The sequence below is a fragment of the Equus quagga genome, chromosome 9 (assembly GCF_021613505.1).
Source record: "Equus quagga isolate Etosha38 chromosome 9, UCLA_HA_Equagga_1.0, whole genome shotgun sequence".
Taxonomy (NCBI): domain Eukaryota; kingdom Metazoa; phylum Chordata; class Mammalia; order Perissodactyla; family Equidae; genus Equus; species Equus quagga.
This window is the reverse complement of record NC_060275.1, coordinates 114815648-114834554: the sequence shown is the minus strand read 5'-3', so window position 1 is coordinate 114834554 and position 18907 is coordinate 114815648. Positions and strand designations below refer to the sequence as shown.

The 18907-nt window shown below is 44.3% G+C and overlaps 1 protein-coding gene across 3 annotated transcripts in view; it reads left to right on the top strand.

The window, feature by feature from the left end:
• ADCY2 (adenylate cyclase 2) overlaps window positions 1-18907 on the top strand; it is a 401911-nt gene that overhangs the window by 382139 nt on the left and 865 nt on the right. For all 3 annotated transcript variants that reach the window (XM_046672164.1, XM_046672163.1, XM_046672165.1), the window contains 3 exons: window positions 1762-1869; window positions 12008-12122; window positions 14804-14928. In XM_046672164.1, the coding sequence (XP_046528120.1) occupies window positions 1762-1869; window positions 12008-12122; window positions 14804-14928 (348 nt within the window). The remainder of the gene's footprint in view (window positions 1-1761; window positions 1870-12007; window positions 12123-14803; window positions 14929-18907) is intronic.

Genomic DNA, 18907 nt, shown 5'->3' with positions numbered 1-18907 from the left:
CTCGAGACTCACCCTTGACGGGCAGGGGCAGCCTCAGTCCCACACTTTGGCATGCCTGGGGCTGGCACATTGGAAATTAGTTCAGTATCATGGCATATCTTAACACTAGTCCTTTGGCATAATTTCTAGTGGCTGGCACTAAAGCTTTTTGCTCTATTTAGGTCTCTGACTAATTTGGGGGAGACAAAAGCATTTTATTTTTGAAGCAGTTATGACTGCTAGGAACAACAACCAAAATCGGTTCAATAAAAATCTATCCAGTATGCCATTATATTTTCTAGACAGGCTTGAACTCCAGGGAAAACACTTGTCCATCCCTTTATATATAAAAAAGATAATGAATATATTTATCATAGTAGATTATTGGCATGTCTGTCTGTGCATACTCCAAGGTCTCTGTCAGATATTAACCTGAACTGTGCATGGATGACGTGCTTTATTATTGAAAAAGCAATATGTGTGTGGGATAATGTATTTTAGAAGGGACGAAGTTTATGTTTTACAATATGAAATAGGTGTCATTTTTCAATTTTCAATTTTCTGCCTACAGAGAGAGTATGTGTTTTGTTTTGTGGTAAGAACGAACACACCTCTGGTATTAAGCATATTGCTGCTACATCATTCTAATCAATATTGATCAAAATACAGAAAAATCGACACCCGTGAACATAGGTTCATTATGATTCATGGAACTTTGAAATACAGTGATGAAAGTATATAATAAGATGGATTCAGGCCAACCTTCTAAGTATCTTGTGGGACCTGTGCATTTCTCTGCTACCACCATCATCACCATGAGGTTGACTCAAGATTCGTGGTGAAGTGATGACAACCAGAGATTTCCACTGTTAGGCTGCATTTATAGTAAAAAGCAGTGGCATATTTGCTCCAGCTGCGTCTCAATAAAATAAATGTTCCCCAGCACCAGTGGGTGAGTGACAATCCTCCTTCTGGTAGGATTGGTTCATGGATATGTGATATGGGAATATGCTCAACTGTCTTAAATTCTCTGACATGTAATCTTGAAAGAAACTTCTCTGAATGTGGGAGTACCAAGGAAGGGTCAAGAAGATGCTCCCAGTCTTTGGTTGGTGCCATTGTCCTGAGCAGATACGGAACCTTCCAGAATTTCCTTCACTTGCTCTCTCCACCCATTCTTTCTCATTCCTACAGCTTCTGCTCTTATTTTTGCCTTTTCTCCATCCCACCCCAAAGCCTAAAGAAGTGGATGGGGAGGAGTCAAGTACGAAAGTGGTAACTGGTGCCAGAAACTGGGACAAGAAGTTTCGGGTAAAGGCTGATGAGGAGGAGCAGCTCTAGATCTTTATTCCTTCCGCATCAAGTGCTCAGAGGACGAAAGCTGATCCTCAGCACTCAGTGGTCATAAATCACCCTCACTGTGCAGGGAGGACCTCACTCACTGAATCGTACTGTGTATTTAGGCCTTTGAAATATGGACTTGAGAAATGTATTGGAGGCCATTATCACTTGCATCATAACTTATCCTGGTTCTTTCACTAGTAAAATTTGAGAGGTAATTCATGTTAATTGGAAGGAAATCATTACACTGCATTTCCTTCCAAGGACGTGCTCTTTGTGAAATGCATAAAATGTTCTTTCCCATCAAAGCCCAAGGTTAAAGGGTGATTAAGCAGTGTTTGAAACAAGTCGTGTTCCCATTACTGTGAATTAGACTTTGAAAATGCTTAGTCTTGGGTCAGCACCTGAGTGAGAAATCAAATGATTGTCATTGCTTCGCAGCTGCTGTCCAAGCCAAAGTTCAGTGGAGTTGAAAAGATCAAGACCATTGGCAGCACATACATGGCTGCGACGGGGCTGAGCGCCGTGCCCAGCCAGGAGCACGCCCAGGTACAGATGCGTCAGCCACAGGGGGGTTCATGGGAGCCTCGGCTCTGCCCACGGGTCATCCCTGGAGCCACAACAGCCGTGCAGTGACCCATATACTGTACTGTGTGCACAACCTAAACATCAGTGTTTAAGGTCTCATGAGAATTCTGGAGGCTTCTGAGGGTCTGTTCACAGAACTTTTTCGGTGGACAGGGGAAGAAACAACCAACCAGTGTGGTAGCTGCTTGATATCAGATAAATATACAAGAAAGTAGAAGATTTGAGCTGTTTATTTAAAGATGACGTGAAAGGATGGCTCCTGATCTTTCAATTAAAAACAAAGTGTTGTCAAAAAAACAAGCTGACCACACAGACGTATGGTTGAAAGGTGATTTGGGCAAAATTGAGTATCTGCAGTCAACTAGAGTTTTTGAGGGGATTTTCTGTTATGTTGTGGTTTGTTTCAGTGTGTGTGTGTGTAAATATGCTTGTGTAACTCGTGGATCCATAAACGAGACTTTCTTTCCCCTCAGAAGAGTGGGCTCCCTGACAGGCACCAGCACAGGTTTGCTGCAGGGCAGAGGTGGGTGCAGCACAGAGGCACAGAACTTACCAGAGCACAGCTTGCTGGAGGCTGGCAGACTCCCCCAGAGAGGGAGGGCTGAGCCCCATATGCTTGGCTTCCTCTCCCACTCCCACCTCCCACTGGCTGGAGCAAGAGAAGGACAGAGGGACAGCAGTATGCTAAAACAGAACTCCGTCCTCCAGGAACATCAGGAGGGGGTCCTCTTATCCCTCTTAACATTCGGGCAGAGACCAGGACGTGCAACATCTGACTCAAAATTAACATGAGCATTTTTCCAAGTAAATAAGGTAATATGTATTTCGTTCGCTCTTCTCTGCTGGTGTCTGCTTTCAGATTATTACTTTTTAATGGGTATGCATTACTTTAATAATAAGGAAAAGTAAAAGCAACTAGCAATGAAAGAAACCTCAGAAGGGTCTTATCTTGGATTCTGAGCAGCGCCCTCCAAGCCATCTTGGCACCTGAGGCAAAAGGAAAAATGTGCACCCCTAGATATGTGGCGGTGTGTATTTTTAATGGTTGGGTTTTTATTGCCAGAATGTTAAAGTGTTGAAAAAGTGTTGGAAAATAAAATATGGAGGTATTAAAGTGTACAACACTGTTTTAATTTTAAATATCTTATTTATACCAAAAACAGAACTAATTATAATTTTACTTTCCTGGCTTTAATGGAAGCAGACTTATACTTTTTCAACACCTTTAATGTTCTGGAAAAAATTAACCATGAAAAAATTAACCATTAAAAAAATAACATAAAATCATGTATATAGGAAGGGACATCTTTCCTTTTGCCCCAGGCTCTGAAATGCTCAGCATAGCCCTGTCAGAACCTGTCTGTCTCAGTCAGCTCGGGCCGCGGTAGCGAAACTCCACAGGCTGGCTGGATTCAACAATGGGCATTTATTTTCTCACAGCCCTGGAGGCTGAAGTCCCACTCAAGGTCCTTCAAGGTCCAGTTCCTGGGAAGACCGCTCTTCCTGCCTTGACGATAAGCCCCTGCTTGCTGGGTCCTCACAAGGCAGAGAGAGAAATCTTGGTGAGGAGGGGGTCAGGGCTTCAAGATACAGATTTTGGGGAGACACAATTCGGTTCACAGCCCTATCTTCATTTAAGATTTCAGTATTTAGTTCATTCTGGATTTTTCTGTGTTAATTTTGATTTTTGAAAACATGGCATTGGCAAGCTTTCTGGTGCCCTCTTACTTACACCTGAGATGAGTGCTGACTGTCCTCGCCCTCATCCCAGCCCTGACGAAGGTGGGGAGAGGAAAATAACATGTTGATAAATTTTAATGTGAATATTAGTTATTTTTATAAGAAATGAATGTCACTTTTTGCCTTTTGTAACCTACCTGAAATGAGTTTAAGACTTTGTTTCTCTAGTTATGAAGAAAAAGTCTATTTGTTGTTTAAATATTTAGTTTGGCAACAAAAGACATTCAATTAGCAAAATTCGTGGGGTTTCTCAAAGAAGAAGATGTTTTTCTGAAGTCCAAAAAGAGGTGAAGTTATCTGAATAATAGCCTTTCGGTAATTGAGCTTTTATTTGTAATTACCTCTGCATTTTCTATATGCAGTGGCGGCATGCTTATCCCCTGGGAAAATACATGCACAGGAGCCTGTGGACACCCTGTAAGAGCAGTGCTTTTATGCCTGCTTTTGTTTCGCTTCGTTTTTTTAATGAAATAATGTGTTCTAATTTTAAAGCTTAAAGACAACATGACTAAATCCTTGGTTGCATTACGTGTAACAACTGATGGTTGTTTTTAAAGAAGCAGGCATTTGTCAAGAAATGAAACATTACATTGAGAGTGGGCTTGCATCCTAACCCCACTCTCATCATTCCATGAGCATCCGCCTGATAAGCAGATGTTCTGTGATGGAATCCAGAGGTCAGTAGAAATGAGGAGCTGGCCTGCCTCAGTGGCCCTTCGTTTTACATCAGGACCTCACTCTCTTCCAAGCCCCACAGTTGCAGCCCCGTTTGTTCCTTGCCATGGCATTTAGACTTCAAGTCATGATAGCTAACTTGTAGTTACAGGTACGTTTTTCATGACTAGTAGAGCATTTTTTTAAGAAAAAGAACATTTCACTAAAAAATTATCATTTCCAGCTTCTCCTGAAAATTGGTAGAGTGTCTACCTGATCTTCTTTCCTGATGATAGCTATCATCAACTGGAGCATAGAAGCAGCAGCTCCATTAGTCTTGGCATGTTCTCCCCAGTTTACCACAATCCACACCACTCCCTATTGCCTCATTTCCTCTGCTGCATTCCAGAGCCTCATCTACTTGCTGAACCTCTGAGGGGCTTTGCAGTCCCTATTGTCGAGGAAGCCTATCCTTCCTGCCCTAATCAAGGATTAGGATTGTCTCTGGTCTTAGTGATTATGTGAATAGATTTGATCTTTTTCAAACAAGTTTTACTAAGAACTCAAGTCAAAACCAAAGTACGAAGATGAAAACTTTCATTTGAACCCATGCTTTGATTATATTATTGCATAATAAGCCATACCTTTAGCTTTTACTCACAATTTCAAATAGATTGACATCCATTGCCAGCAACACTTTGGAAAGAAATAACTTGTGGTTCCAGAAAAAGATAGAGGAGCAGAGAAGCAAGAGGGAACAGGGAAATTTATTCTTTTTCAAGGTATGAGTCTTGGTGCTTATTAAACTTTTTAAAACACTTTTATTATTGCTGTCTTTTAAATTATTTAATTATTTTACTTAAAATTATTATTTTAAAAATATTGAAAATGAATTTTTTGTTTTATTTTATTTATTTATTATATCCAAACAAATTTGAGGACAGCCCCGGGGTTGTGGGGTGAAGGAAGTTCCTAGTTTGTCATTACTACCTCCTGCTCCATCTGGTTCTTGCTGAGTTCACCCCATAGAGACCCCACTGCGGCTAGCACTAGCGTTTCTCCATTATTCTGTTCCCTCCAACTCCTGAGCCAGATTCCAGGCTCTGTGTGACCCATCATGGGATTCCTACCCTCCTTCTCCCAGTGTATTAGCAAACGGAGCTGGCCGAGAAAGCTATGAAAAATAAACAAGTCCCATCCACAGTCACTAACTCAGGTTGATGCCTCTATCCCTTCCTGAATTAGGAGCTCCCTGGCTCAGCTGATTGGGATTTTATTTAGCTAGTAGGTCATCTTGCAGGCATTTTCTTTACTCCCTGTTGCAAGTGCCAGGTACTTGCTAATGACTGCCCCCCGGGTTTGCAGTCTGGGGAAGGCATGTGCACAAACAGCGATTCTGGTGCTAGGTGAGCACGGAGAGCCTCTGGGAATGTTAGAGGCGTCTTCATCTACTCAGTTGGCTATAACAAGCTACTGTAGACTGGGTCACAAACAACAAACACTTATTTCTCACAGTTCTGGAGGCTGGGACATCGGGGATCAAGGCACCGGCACATCTGGTGGGAGCCTGTTCCTGGTTTGTTGACCGCTGTCTTCTCCCTGTGTCTTCTCCTGGAGGAGAGCAGAGAGAGAGGAAGCAAGCTCTCTCTAGTCTCTTCTTCTCAGGGCACTAATCCCATCAGGAGGGCCCCACCCTCACGACCTCATCTCCTCCCAAAGGCCCCACCTCCTCATACCGGCACTTTGGGAATAGGCTTCAACAGATTAATTTTGCGGGGGACACAAATGGTCAGCCCACCTCCCAGAGACTCTGCCAAGCTGACTAGGGAAGAAGTGAGGATCATTCTGAGATCTTCTCCTGCCCGTTTCATAGTAGCTAAAGCATACATTGAAACTAATAACCATAGTTCTCTTTACTGGAAAAAGTAGAAAATAGTTTTGGTCTGTGCTGAAATGAAAAGCAATAACCCAAAATTGCATATTTTTGTGCATACACCAAAGCTATCATGATGTGTGCTAAGTAGAGAGAAATTCCCTCTTACTTTCATGCCACTAATAAGAAACTGAAAACTGGAAGAAAAGGAACTGTCACTCTTCACTGTACATACTGAGAATCTCGAAGACACTTAAAATGTCAGACACTTAGGTTGTCCTCAAAGCCGTCCGTCCCTGTAGGATGCTCATTGTGTGGAAAGAGGGAAAAGTAGTAAACTAGGGCATAAGGCAGTTTCCTACTGACATTTTCCTCCTGGATGCTTGTCATGGCAAGCAGAGTGATACGCTTCTTTAAACTGTCATACAGGAAACTAAGTAAACCCTGAGCCCGGGGGACACAGGCTAATGTTGCCTATATCAATTCATTTCATTTTAACTACAACCCTGTGAAAGAGGTAGTTGTTGTCCCATTTCACAGATGAGGAAACTGATGCCCAGAGAAGTTAAGTGACTCAGCCAAGGCCACACAAGGCTAAAGATTGTAGAACATGGAGCTGAACCCATTTTTGTTTGACTCAAAAGCTCTGGCAGATATTTAGTGAACTTCTTACCTTCAGACAAGCGGCGGTCAGAGTGTACACAATGATGCTGGGGAGATAAAGGAAGAGGTGAATGGGAGAAGCATGTCCATGGGAGATGGACTTAGGAGCGGAGGGATTGGGATAGAGGGGGTAAAGAAGAAGCCCAGGCCATTGGAATCTCAGATTTAGGGATTTGAAATTGATGATGCCATCTGCAAAAGGAAGAGAGAGTCAAGAACAAGAGTTGTCTTGTGGGAGATTAAATAATAATATTCGTTTTAGGTACAGAAGTTTGAGTTTGCACTAAGACATCCAATTAGAATTTCAGTCATCCACATGGGTGGTGGCCAGTCCCAGAGCCATTATGAACAATTCTTGGGTAGAGTTCCCTATCAGCTGAATATCTCTTAGACCCATCAGCCAGCCCACCTGTCACCGTTTTATCAGCAAGAATATTGAGGAAAGCTGCTTACCCATTTGTGTACATGTTTGTGCATATTTTATTTAAATTTCTCCCTTAGGAAGCTTACAAAAATAAATGCAATGCAAAAATATTTTAAAATCAATCAACTAAAGTAGAAGGAACTTGAAAGATAAGATAGAAAGAAAGATGAGGATGATACATAAAATGCAAATAGCAACGTCCTGACTGTGTTCTAGATGCTCACAGGGAAGGAGGCAAGATGGCAAAATTGTTAAGACTGAGGACCCCGGAGTCAGACTGTCTGGCTGCAAAGCCTGGTTGTGTGGTTGTGTCACTTACCCAAGTGATAAACCTCCCTGGGTTCCTTTTCCCCACCTGCACAACAGGGATAAAGAGAGGAAGTCCTGCATGGGAGTCATTGTGAGGATTACACACATACATACATGCACGGTTGCTAGTATTAGTTCTGAAATTTCCAGCAGTCAACACAAGTACAATGTTTCAGTGTTCATATCTTAAGGTCAAATCACTCATTCATTAATATATTTGAAAACCAGACCAAGGCAGTTGGAGTTGGGCGCTCCACTGGGCCCCTGCCCCAGCTCTAATAAATAGGCCCTCGGACACATGCCGATGGGTCTAAAGTGAAGACTGTTTCGTAACCTCCTCATGGAAAATGGTTTAAAATGTTGGGGGCAGGGATGTTTGCCAGAACATCCCTTAATGTGTATTTAACCAAGTGCATTCTCCGGCAGAGTGAAATCATTTGGAGAGCAGTGAGAGTCCAATTTAATCCAAATTTATTGACTCTTTGGCCTAGCAATCAGGCTGTTTCCCATAAATATTATTCCATGCCTCAGAGTTTTGGTAAACACTGAGACGTTGTGAGCTCCAGTTGTGTTCTCCAACAAGTGCCTGAAACTCAGGTGTCATGAGCCGACAAGTGAGGGCCGCTCTTCATGCGGTGAAGGTCGGCTCACCTGGGAGAAGGCAGGTGGCCCCTTCAGAGAACATTGAGAAGCTGCTGCTAAGACAGCAGTTCTAAATCTTCAAAATCAGACCAACACCAACTTGGCAGGTGCTCAGTGACTATTTGATGGATGGAAGAAGGGGAAAGAGGAGAGGAAAGAGAGGAGAGGAGAGGAGAGGAGGCACGTGTGTTAATTTTAGCCTAAAAAACTACCTCACTTGTTACCAAACAGTCCCTTGGATGACCAGAGCACCTCGATAAACGTGCATTTACTTTAAGTAGTGTTCCTTGCTGGCAAAAGTTCTGAAACAAACAGCTTGCAAAACGTGTTCCAGGGAAGCGAATGAGTCATCTCACTGTGTGGCCGGAAGTCAGTTAAATATTTGGAGACATCCAGCAGAAGTTATTTGGATCACGGGAGAAAGCGCTACTTCATACTGTCATCAAATATTTATCAAAAGCTCAGTTCTAAGGAGTTTTGAAATGAACTGAGTTCTTCTAGGGACCGAGCATAATATTTTCTGGGGTTTACTAAGCTCAAATGAGTTGCTTGCATTGCATTTAAACCCCGCTCCCAGAACTCAGTCTCTTCATTTGTCGCTGAGGTCACATAAAACCTCCAGTTTAATCTCACTGTGTGAAAACAGACTGCACCATAATCTATCAGGGAGTGAGCTGGTTTGCTGCCCCTTGATTCGGTAAAAAGCAAACCATTCCTCCCGTGGCCAATCTGTTCTCCTTGCTAGGACAGTGTAATTTTTACTGCCACGGGATTCTGCCTGTTGATTTAACAGCGTGTGCTTCCCGTTAAGGAGCAAGATGTTTTCTAACTGACTGCACAAACCTCCAAATCATGTTTTCCCCATCAGTCATGAGACAAGAAATATTAGCCCTTGGGGCCAACCCAGCGGTGTAGTGGTTAAGTTTGCATGCTCCGCTTCAGCAGCCCAGGGTTTGCCAGTTTGGATCCTGGGCACGGACCTGGGCCACGCTCATCAAGCCATGCTGAGGTGTGTCCCACACAGAAGGACTAGAAGGACCTACACCTAGGATGTACAACTATGTACCGGGGCTTTGCGAGGGAAAACAAAGAGGAAGTTTGGCAACAGATGTTAGCTCAGGGCCAATCTTTCTCACCAAAAAGCATGCCTTTAAGAAAAAAGAAAAAGGAAATATTAGCCCTGATAGAAAAGCGTAATTGTTCTTCAGAAATGACTCTTTGTATTTTCACCAGTTAGTGGCAGTTGGCTTCATAGTTCCAATTTTAAAAATCATTTGGGTTTTCTCCCAAAATTTTAAATGGAGGATTTATGGCAACAGTAGTATTTCATTGGTCTTTTTCTAGAATGACATATTCACCTGAGGAAAGGAAGAACTCTTTGTCTCTGAATCAGAAACTTACTTTCTCTTCTCCATTTATATTACTTAGTGCGTGGTCTCTACTGGGAGCAATTTTGCCCCCTAGGGGACATTTATTAACGTCTGGAGACACTTTTGATGTCACAACTGGAAGGGGAGGTGCTCCTGGTGTCGCGTGGGAGGCAGGGACCCTGCTCAACATCCTACAGCGCACGGGACACTCTCCATCCGCCACAACAGAGAATTATCCCCCAGATGTCACCACTGCCAAGGGAGAGAGACCTGCGTCAGTGCTCTCCTTCGTCCATCGCGGCGCACAAATGCTGTGGGGATTTGCATTGCACGAGGCTGAATAGCCCTCTTGTCATCTGCGTTTTCCTTTGGTTGTTACGTTGGTTTCCTCCATCTCCCTGTCATCTTGAATAAGCAGTTCTCGTCCACTTTCCTTCTCACTCATCCCTATTGAAACCCTCAGTGTTGGTTTTCATCTTCACCCTGTGTAGACAATGCTCCCCCACCGTGGTTGGTCACCAGGTGCCTCCTCTTTGATTGCCCCCAAAAGCTTTTTCCATCTCTGATTGGGCTTCTCGGGGGCCCAGTGGGATTAAACCCTCGTCCCAGAAGTCCAGTTCTGTTTCTCCTACTCTCTTCTCAAGTGCTCCGGTGTCCTTTACTGACGCCCCACTTCCCTCCCACAGCCCACCTGGGGCGCTCCCAGCTCACCCTCTAAGATTCTGTCCTTTTCTTCCCTTGCAGCCCTCCCCCACTTTAGTGGATGGTGGCTGATCCCTCCTGAGTGCGTGCTCCCCAGCTGAGCATCAGTTGGCTTTGACCTCCCACCAAAGCTTGTTGATTCTCTCTCTTCCTCCCAGCCACTTCCTCTTGGCTCCCCCACCGTCAACCTAAGTGTTGTCTCTCCATAAACATTTATCAAGTGCTTCTCCTGTGGCAGACACTTTCTCATTGTGGAGACACAGATTAATAGAACATAGTCTCTGCCCTTGTGGTGCTCGCAAACTAGTGAGGGGGACAAAAGAAAGACCACACTGATTTCAGTGCTGAGATGGACATCCGTATCGCAAGCCACAGATGCACAGGCAGGCCTGCCGGCAGAGCTGGGACTGCATTTCTCTACGCAGGCTGAACAGAGGGTGTGCTCCAAACCGTCTTGGTGCACCCAATCATTAAATATTGGGGAGCGGGAACCTTCAGGACATGTAAATACATTTTGTGAGTTATATACATATACTAATAATCTATTTTTACAATATAACCAGAAATAGAAATTATTTAAAGATCAACTTCAAAAATAAACAAAAATATAGTTAGGTGTTACAAATGAATGACAAATGTAAATTAGCAACAGGAATAATAAATATGAATTAATAGTAAATAGAAATTTCCACTTATTTTCATTAGAAACCTTGCCCTTTTCTTCTCCTTCAGCTCCATACGTATGATAGCCCTATTCCTCAAGGGATGAGAAACACCCAGACACGAGGAAAGGCGGAAAATTGTTACCTCCTGTGTTAGTTTGCTCCAGCTGGCCTAACAAAGTGACACAGACCTGGTGCCTTAAACAATAGAAAGTTATTTTCTCAGAATCCTAAAGGCTGGCAGTCCGAGATCAAGGTGCCCACAGGGTTGGTTTCTCCTGAGGCCTCTCTCCTTGGGTTGTAGGTGGCCGTTTTCTCACCTGTCCTCACATGGTCTTCTCTGTGTGTGTGTGTGTCAGTACCCTAATCTCTACACACAAGGACAGCAGTCATACTGGATTAGTCATACAGATGACCTAATTTAATCTTAATTACATCTTTAAATACTCCATCTCCAAATACAGTCACATTCTGAGGTTCTGGGATTAGGACTCCAACATACACATTTTGAGAGGGACACAGTTCAGCACCCCAGAAGGGGCAAAAGGAGGGAGCGGTGTTTCCAGACCCAGGGAGAGCTGTAGCAGATGACGGATGGGGAAGAGGAGGAGTGATTCCCCTCACCCCTCTCTGCTCCCGCCCCTGAACCGCCCCCTGGCCCTCCCACTGGTAAATCCAACAGGAAACAAGAGGACAGGAAGTGCAGGCCCTGGAGGTCAGCCTCCCGGAGCCAGAACCCCTTGGACAAGGGTGTGAGGGGCAACAGGGAACACGCAGCCAGCCCTTCCCCAAAGGTGGCTCCTGGTTGGCGATTTCTGGGTTAAAACAGTGTAGGCCCTGCTCAGGGTCTTCTAGGGTTTCATGTCTCCCCCCGGCACAAAAATGAATTTGGACACAGTGCTTCCTTGAGATGAGAATTAATTCTTACAAAACGTCTGCAGTGCATCAGGCGTCATCATTCGTAAGCGTTCCTTTGGGGCCGGAGTCCAGGTTTGTGACTGAAGGGAGTCCTTCCCGCTGGTTGAGCTCTAACCCGGTCTGCGTGTTGGTCTCTCCTCAGGAGCCCGAGAGGCAGTACATGCACATAGGCACCATGGTGGAGTTCGCCTTTGCACTGGTGGCCAAACTGGACGCCATCAACAAGCACTCCTTCAACGACTTCAAGTTGCGAGTGGGTGAGTTGTGCCGAGATCTGCTTTCAGTTGTGGAGGAGTGGAACAAGGAATAAGTTCTCAGGAAATGTCAATCATCCTTGCCATGTTGGAGTAAAACAATGACAAATGTGTCCTTAGAGCTGCAGGACTGGCTTGCAGGTGGAAGGACTCAGGGAAATTATGAGCCCCTGAGGCACTTTTGTACAAATTAGAAAAAAATATCTTCTTTGGGTGGACTCAGGCTGCAAGCACTTGGGTTAGCAAGTGGCCTGTGAACTGGATTTCAGTCCCACTACCCTTGTCCTTCCAGCTAGGGTCCCTCGGCAAGCCGTGGCATGTATAGCCTTAAGCTGTCCTGAGGAGCTGGTTTAAGCCATGGGCTATAAGCCGCTCCATTATTTTATGGACTGCTGCCAATGAAACAGGGACCCACCACAGGCTATAAGATGCATCCAGACTTCAGAGATGTAGAAATAAAAAAAAAATCTTAGAATGATTCAAATAGTCACACACTCCTGGCGTCACAACTTCCAAGAACCCCACATGTGTGTGCTAGGTGCTCAAAAAGCTGCAGCTTTTCAGATTGAATGTTCAAATCTGAGAGAAAAAGCCAACATTTTTTCAAGTGAAAAAAAATTTCTAGTAAGTTCTTCCCTTACTTTAGGTTGATTCTTGAGCATGTTCCATGCTTATGTGCCTTTTACAAATGTCTATCAAAAAAACAAAAAGAAGTGTGTTTGAAGCCCTCAGGTTCGCACACAGCTGCCTTGTGATGTGTGCAGTTACTTGCAGCCATTCGTGATCTGTAAGAGCTTCTTTGACCATTTTATGTTTTTCTTGGTAACATTTTGCTTCTTCTGAAAGCAAGTCCGTGTAAAAGTAGTTCTTTTAACAAATTTCTTCTGAATGGCTTTTCACTCCTTTTGCATACAGATTTTAATGTTTTAAAAAATCCCAATATTTAGGGCTATTTTCTTCTTTTGTTCTGCATATGTTCTGAATTTTAAAACCCAGAAATATTCCACATCTTTTGAGCAAATGGTATTCTCTTCACCATATGTATGTCCTGTTAATCATCAGCATCTGGACACATTTTCTTTACACTCTCTCACCCCCATGCACAGTGGACCTTTATCCAGGCTCTACTGTATACAAATGTGAGTAGCGCCAGGCGGGCAGGAGGCCACCCCGTCAGCCGGCTGACCACATCAAGCGTGGAGGTGTCCCTTTGACCCTGGAACTTCTCTATTGTTTTGACAGCTTCAAAACTGGGCTTCTCAAACTTTCATACTGCCCTGCTCTAAAAAATAAATCTATCGTGTGGCAGAATGACCCCTCTATTGTCAAACATATAGGGACCAAAATCATTGCTCTTCATTGTGAGGTGGAACAGGGATGATTATTTGTGAGTCACATGTGTACATCCAAAGCACAGTGTTCTTGGTCTGGACCATAATAATATTTTCCAAATTAATGAGCAATTGATTGAATGGACCTCCGATTCAATACCTATTATTGAGTGCTTCCTTTATACTGATTATTGAGTAACGATTAATACCTATGCACTCACCCCACACGCCAGCTCTTTTAGATTTCTAAGGAAGCCTAAGCTCAGTGTTTCACCGGGCCTTTGAGTCTGCCTTTCCCCAAACCCTCGGCCTCTCCCAGGTGGCCGCTTCCCTGCCCCACCTTGGTGCATGGCGCCTTCCGGTAGCACTTCACTGTAGGAACTCAGAACAGTAATATTGCACCCCCAAAAACGATGATTCAAATAATAAGAATCGAATTCACTTTTGACATCCTTTTCTGCACATCAAGCTGTAAAAGCAGTCGGTTAATGGGAACCACAAATCAAGCAGATGCCTGCACTAATAGAGATCGCCCCATTGCCGGCGATCATCAGTCCAGGCTTTCTCCCTTTCCCCGAGCTGTTGAGCAAGCAGGACTCAACAGTCAGAAGAAACGCTGATGGCAGAGGGGGCTGAGATCACCAGCCAGCTGCTCGAATGAACTATTTGGGATGTCTAAAGCAGAGGTGTGAGTTTTATTGAGTACTGCACAAAAGCAAAGGAGAATTTCTCTCTCACCTCTTGTGAGCCTTGGACAATTAGGTGGACCAGTGTTTGTATGGCACTTCCTGCCTGTCTTTCCACTGCAAAGAGGAAGCCTGGCCTCAGATCTGTAACAGGCTGTAGAACCATGCAGTTCAGCAGTGGGAAATGAAATCTCTCAGAAACACCCTCCATAATCAAGGGTTTCCTTGCAAAAAAAAACCCCACAAAAAAACCTTCCATAAAAGTGCATTAACTCATTGAAAAGAAAAGAAAAAAATATGTATATTTCAAAATTAACGTTAACTACAAAAGTAATGGAATACAATATAATGATCATTTCTTCCTTAAGACTATATAGCAACATAGAAAAATAATTATATCACAATGTTCACTTTTTTAAAACATAATTTTATGTTATTATGGAATAATGATAAATGGACATATAGCATGAATCAAGGTCCAGAAGGGAAAAAAGGACGAACATAGTTTTAATGTTTTTGAGATGATAGAGGAGTAATTTTTCTTTGCTCTAGGGTTCTATGAGTTGGCTTAATCTTTGTTCAGTAGTGATGATTCAGGAACGTTGTTATAAAACTTTTCTGTTTAAGACAGTTACTATCATTTGAATCCAATTCTGATGTGCCACAGGTATTAATCATGGACCTGTAATAGCTGGTGTAATTGGAGCTCAGAAGCCACAATATGATATCTGGGGCAACACTGTAAATGTGGCCAGTAGGATGGATAGCACTGGAGTTCTGGACAAAATACAGGTAATTCAGTCTGCTCTGTCATCATTGGCCAGGTCTGTCCTCTTGGAAACCATAAATAAGTGTATAATAATGACAATAATATATTAAAACAAAGGAAAGAAAGTAAACCTTGAAATTTACTTGATCCTTTTTATTATGGAAATGTTAATTAGTTTCTGCACTGTTAACACAATAAAAATTGTAATAATGTAATATTGCATTTGTGAAGGTAAATGACCACAACAACCAACATGGCGGTATGACAGCCTGGGTGTGAAGTCCAGGAGGGAACTCCTCCCTCCCGTTCCCTCTCCCAGCCCCTACACCCTGAAACAGGCTTTACAAGGGAGAGAGATCATATAACCAAAACTAGACATAACCTTCTGCCCTCCTCTCCAGGATGGCCGAATTGGGAGGAGGATTGAAGGAACCAATGAGGGAGAGGCAAGAAATGAAATTAAGGGTGATATGAAATGACAGTACTAAATTGTACTAGCATGGGATGTGGGCATCTAGAAATGACTGGAAGGTTTTAGAATCTACCCAAGACAGAGAAAGCCAAGATCTGACAAATTAAAAGCTGTGATGAATGCATGCACCTGCTTGGGCACAGTACCAGACTCCTAGAACAAGAGACTAACCTCTCCAAATGAGAAGGGGGCGTATGTGTGTCTGTGCTGAACTTTCTATTTGCCTCACTCTCAAAAAACAATGGTTCCACATTTCACCCCAGACATGTATTCTGGAAGATAAATTCCTGCCAAATGGCAAATTTGTATGAAAATCATTGGACACAATAGGCTATGTTGATTTTTTTCTCCTTTATGCAGAATTCGGTGAGCCCCTATACTGTGTGTCTCAGCTCGTCCAAGGTCCTCAAATAACCTTGCCTCCAAAAGTTATGATGGAGACTTAGAGTCCTTTATTAAATCTGTAGAAGACATCAGCACCAGTATCATCAAGAACAGGCTTTCATTTATCCTCTGCTTACCTCCTGGCCTTTCACACTACTTCACTCCTTCATCCAAGATGGTTCTATTTCTGTGGCCTTGCTAAAGCATATCTTTAATTTTACATGGAAGGTGATGAACATTACTTCTAAGGGTTCACCTTCTTCTGGTCAGATTATTAGCCCACAGTTACTGAAAAGTAAGCAGCCATCCTACAAAGAGAAGGGAGAGATAAAAGAGAAAAGTGACAGGAGGAGGAGAGGAAATTTTCCAGGCCTTCCCAGTCAAACTAACCATTGCCAAGAGAAAAGAGACAACTTGCTCTGCTCACGAGATCCAACCCAGAGGAAACTCTCAACAGAAATGGGGCTCCTCTGAGTGGGCTGGAGCTGTGGTCACTGTCTGTGGAGACAGACCAGTTGCCCACCCTTGAGAGGAAGGGTCTGCCATCTTGGCAGCCTAGTCTAATCCTGCCCTGATGACACCATGGCTTCTAGGCCTTTCTACATGCCCATCACTGGTCGCTTCCAATGCCCAGGGATGCTCCAGCAATCCTGAGTGGTTTTCTGTTTGGGGCGGGGAGAGGCAAGCTTCTACCAGGGCACACTTTCCCACCTGTAGGCCGACTTAGGCCCCCACCACACACCTAGAACAGAAGATGGATAGTAGTTTCAATGTTCTTCACCACTCTCCAAGCTGTTTTCAAGCACTTGAGATAAGTATCAAAAGCAATATAAGAGAGCCTGGTCAGGGAGAGCGCTCCCTCCTGGAGATCGTAAATCCCCTACAGGTCACTGTTTAAAATGGGTTTGAGCTCATGCGTGTCTCTAAGAGGATACTGGGCATCATAAAACTCCATGTGATTTAGTGCAGAGCAGCCACCTGGACAGTCTCTTTGCTCTCTGAGCCCCAGGGAGGAAATTAGATAGGTTGCTCCCTGTCAAGAGTGAAGTACTTGCAGGCCTTTGTGTGCTCACTCAGCCCAGCAGCTGGAAGGTTCGCATCTGGGTAGGTTTTCTTCTTCTGAGGCTGGAGCTCACTCCAGCTCCAGGAGCCTCTCAGTCCTATTGATGTGCAAAACACGTCGTTAAATGCCAGGAAAAATAAAAAATGAGAGGGAGACCATTAAAAGCTTTTCCTGGGCCTGAGGAACAGGTTCTCTTTATTAAAGAGCATTACACTCCCACCAGGCTTTCTAGCCTGGAAGCCCAAAGAATTCGCGCCCAGCCAGGCTTCCCCTGGACTTGGAGAAATAATAGCTTGTGTTAATCGGGAGATGACTCCCTCCTCCCCGATTCATGGTCATTGTGTGGTTAGTGTTACAAATACCAATGGATAGCTAAAAAAAGCCAGTGGGGATTCTTGGCACCAATAAATACTTCAACTGCAAAATTAACTTTCAAGGCTCCAAAAGATGTGTTTGTTCTCTGCGTGGAAGGTCAGAAGTCAAATGCCTGGAGCATTCTCAAGTGCTGATTGCCCCTAAGCACTCTGATAGGAGAACACATTTGTAATGTGAGTTTCTCAACTATGGCCATATTCTTTCAGTCCTTGTCCAGAATCCAAAGTCCTTCCTGTGCTGCTGGCTTCGCCCTCCAGCTACACTTGTCCTCCCCTGGGCCGGGTCAGGGGAGAGGAGGACATCAGCGTCTGGCACCTGGGTCCCCTTTTCCTTCCTTGAGGCCTCACTCAGCCCTCCAGCCCAAGGAGGCTGGTTCATTGCTGCTGCCATTGCCCCCACCACTGCATCGCCCCCCGACAGTGCCCACAGCAAAAACAGAATTGTGGTGTAGCATTGCTGTGTTGTCCACAAGCCTGCCTAGCACATGTGCGTCACCCACATGCCCAAGGGGACTGGGGCCCCACAGGTTCCCTTGTGGCAGCCACATCCACTTCCTCTGATGAAATGGGAGAAAATCTCTCCTCCTCTGCTTTTTTACATGGTTCCAAAGCAGTGTGATCAGGGGTTTCTGGGAAAACAGCTCCCTCTATCTCTGCTTAAGACCCAGATACCTCCTAGGGGACCTGGCTGGGGGACCATGTTCCTGACTAGTGGGTCTTCTCTCACCTCAGGAGCTAAGGCCTCATTCTTGGCTGCATCTGTGCATGTCACCCGTCCTCTGCCTCAGAAAATGTCTCTTGCAGGAGGCTTCTCTGACACTCAAGCAGACAGACCGAGGCCGGGGCTGCCGTCCCCACAAGTTGAGCACAGCGCAGGTTCAAGCTGAGATGCTGCAGACTCAATACCCGACAAGGCACCTCCCTCAGGGAGAGAAGCTGTCCTACCCAGCAGGCCCTGGACGTGATTCAGCAGCTGGGGTCCTTGCCTCCTGGTGCAATGGCAGGAAATCACAACCCTTGTCACATGAACAGGCTGCAAGGGAGGGGCTCACTCCTTTTGTCATCTCATGTCAACCCACTGAAGTGAGGAAACTCTCAGGACCTGACTGAGTGTCCCGCCCACGCACAGGCTAGTGCAAATGCCTAGTGTTCTTTAGTTTTAGGCCATTGTATTCATGTGCGTTAAACTGAAACACGTGGCCACTGGCAGGAGTCGACTGTGCCTCTTCTCAGTGTTTTCTTCCATCTTTACTGAAATCTATTAATATTATTTCATGAAATGATATTCAGGACAATTTGTAAACATCATCCAAAATTCAACCACTCCCAAAGTATTTTGATTTATTTTCTTCTCCAGGTCTGTTATATGTGAATACATAATCTTCACATGGTTGAAATCACAGCAGGGATCCAGGCTTAAGTCTGCTTTTTTGGGGTGAAGTGTTCCACATTATTCCATCATCTCATCCGTGATATTGATCCTGTGACAGCATCCTCGTGGACTTAACCCTGGCGATTACTTGAATTTTAGGTGTTGCCGGTTTTTCACTGTCACAGCACTGAATTAAACATTGTCCCGAAATTTTTTTTCTTCTCGTGGATTATTCTCTCTCCTACTGCTTTCTCAGGAGTGGAATTAATGGGTCAAAGCACGTGAACATTTTTTGGTTCTTTGTCCTTCTAGTGTAATGACCTTTCAAAAGCCAGTG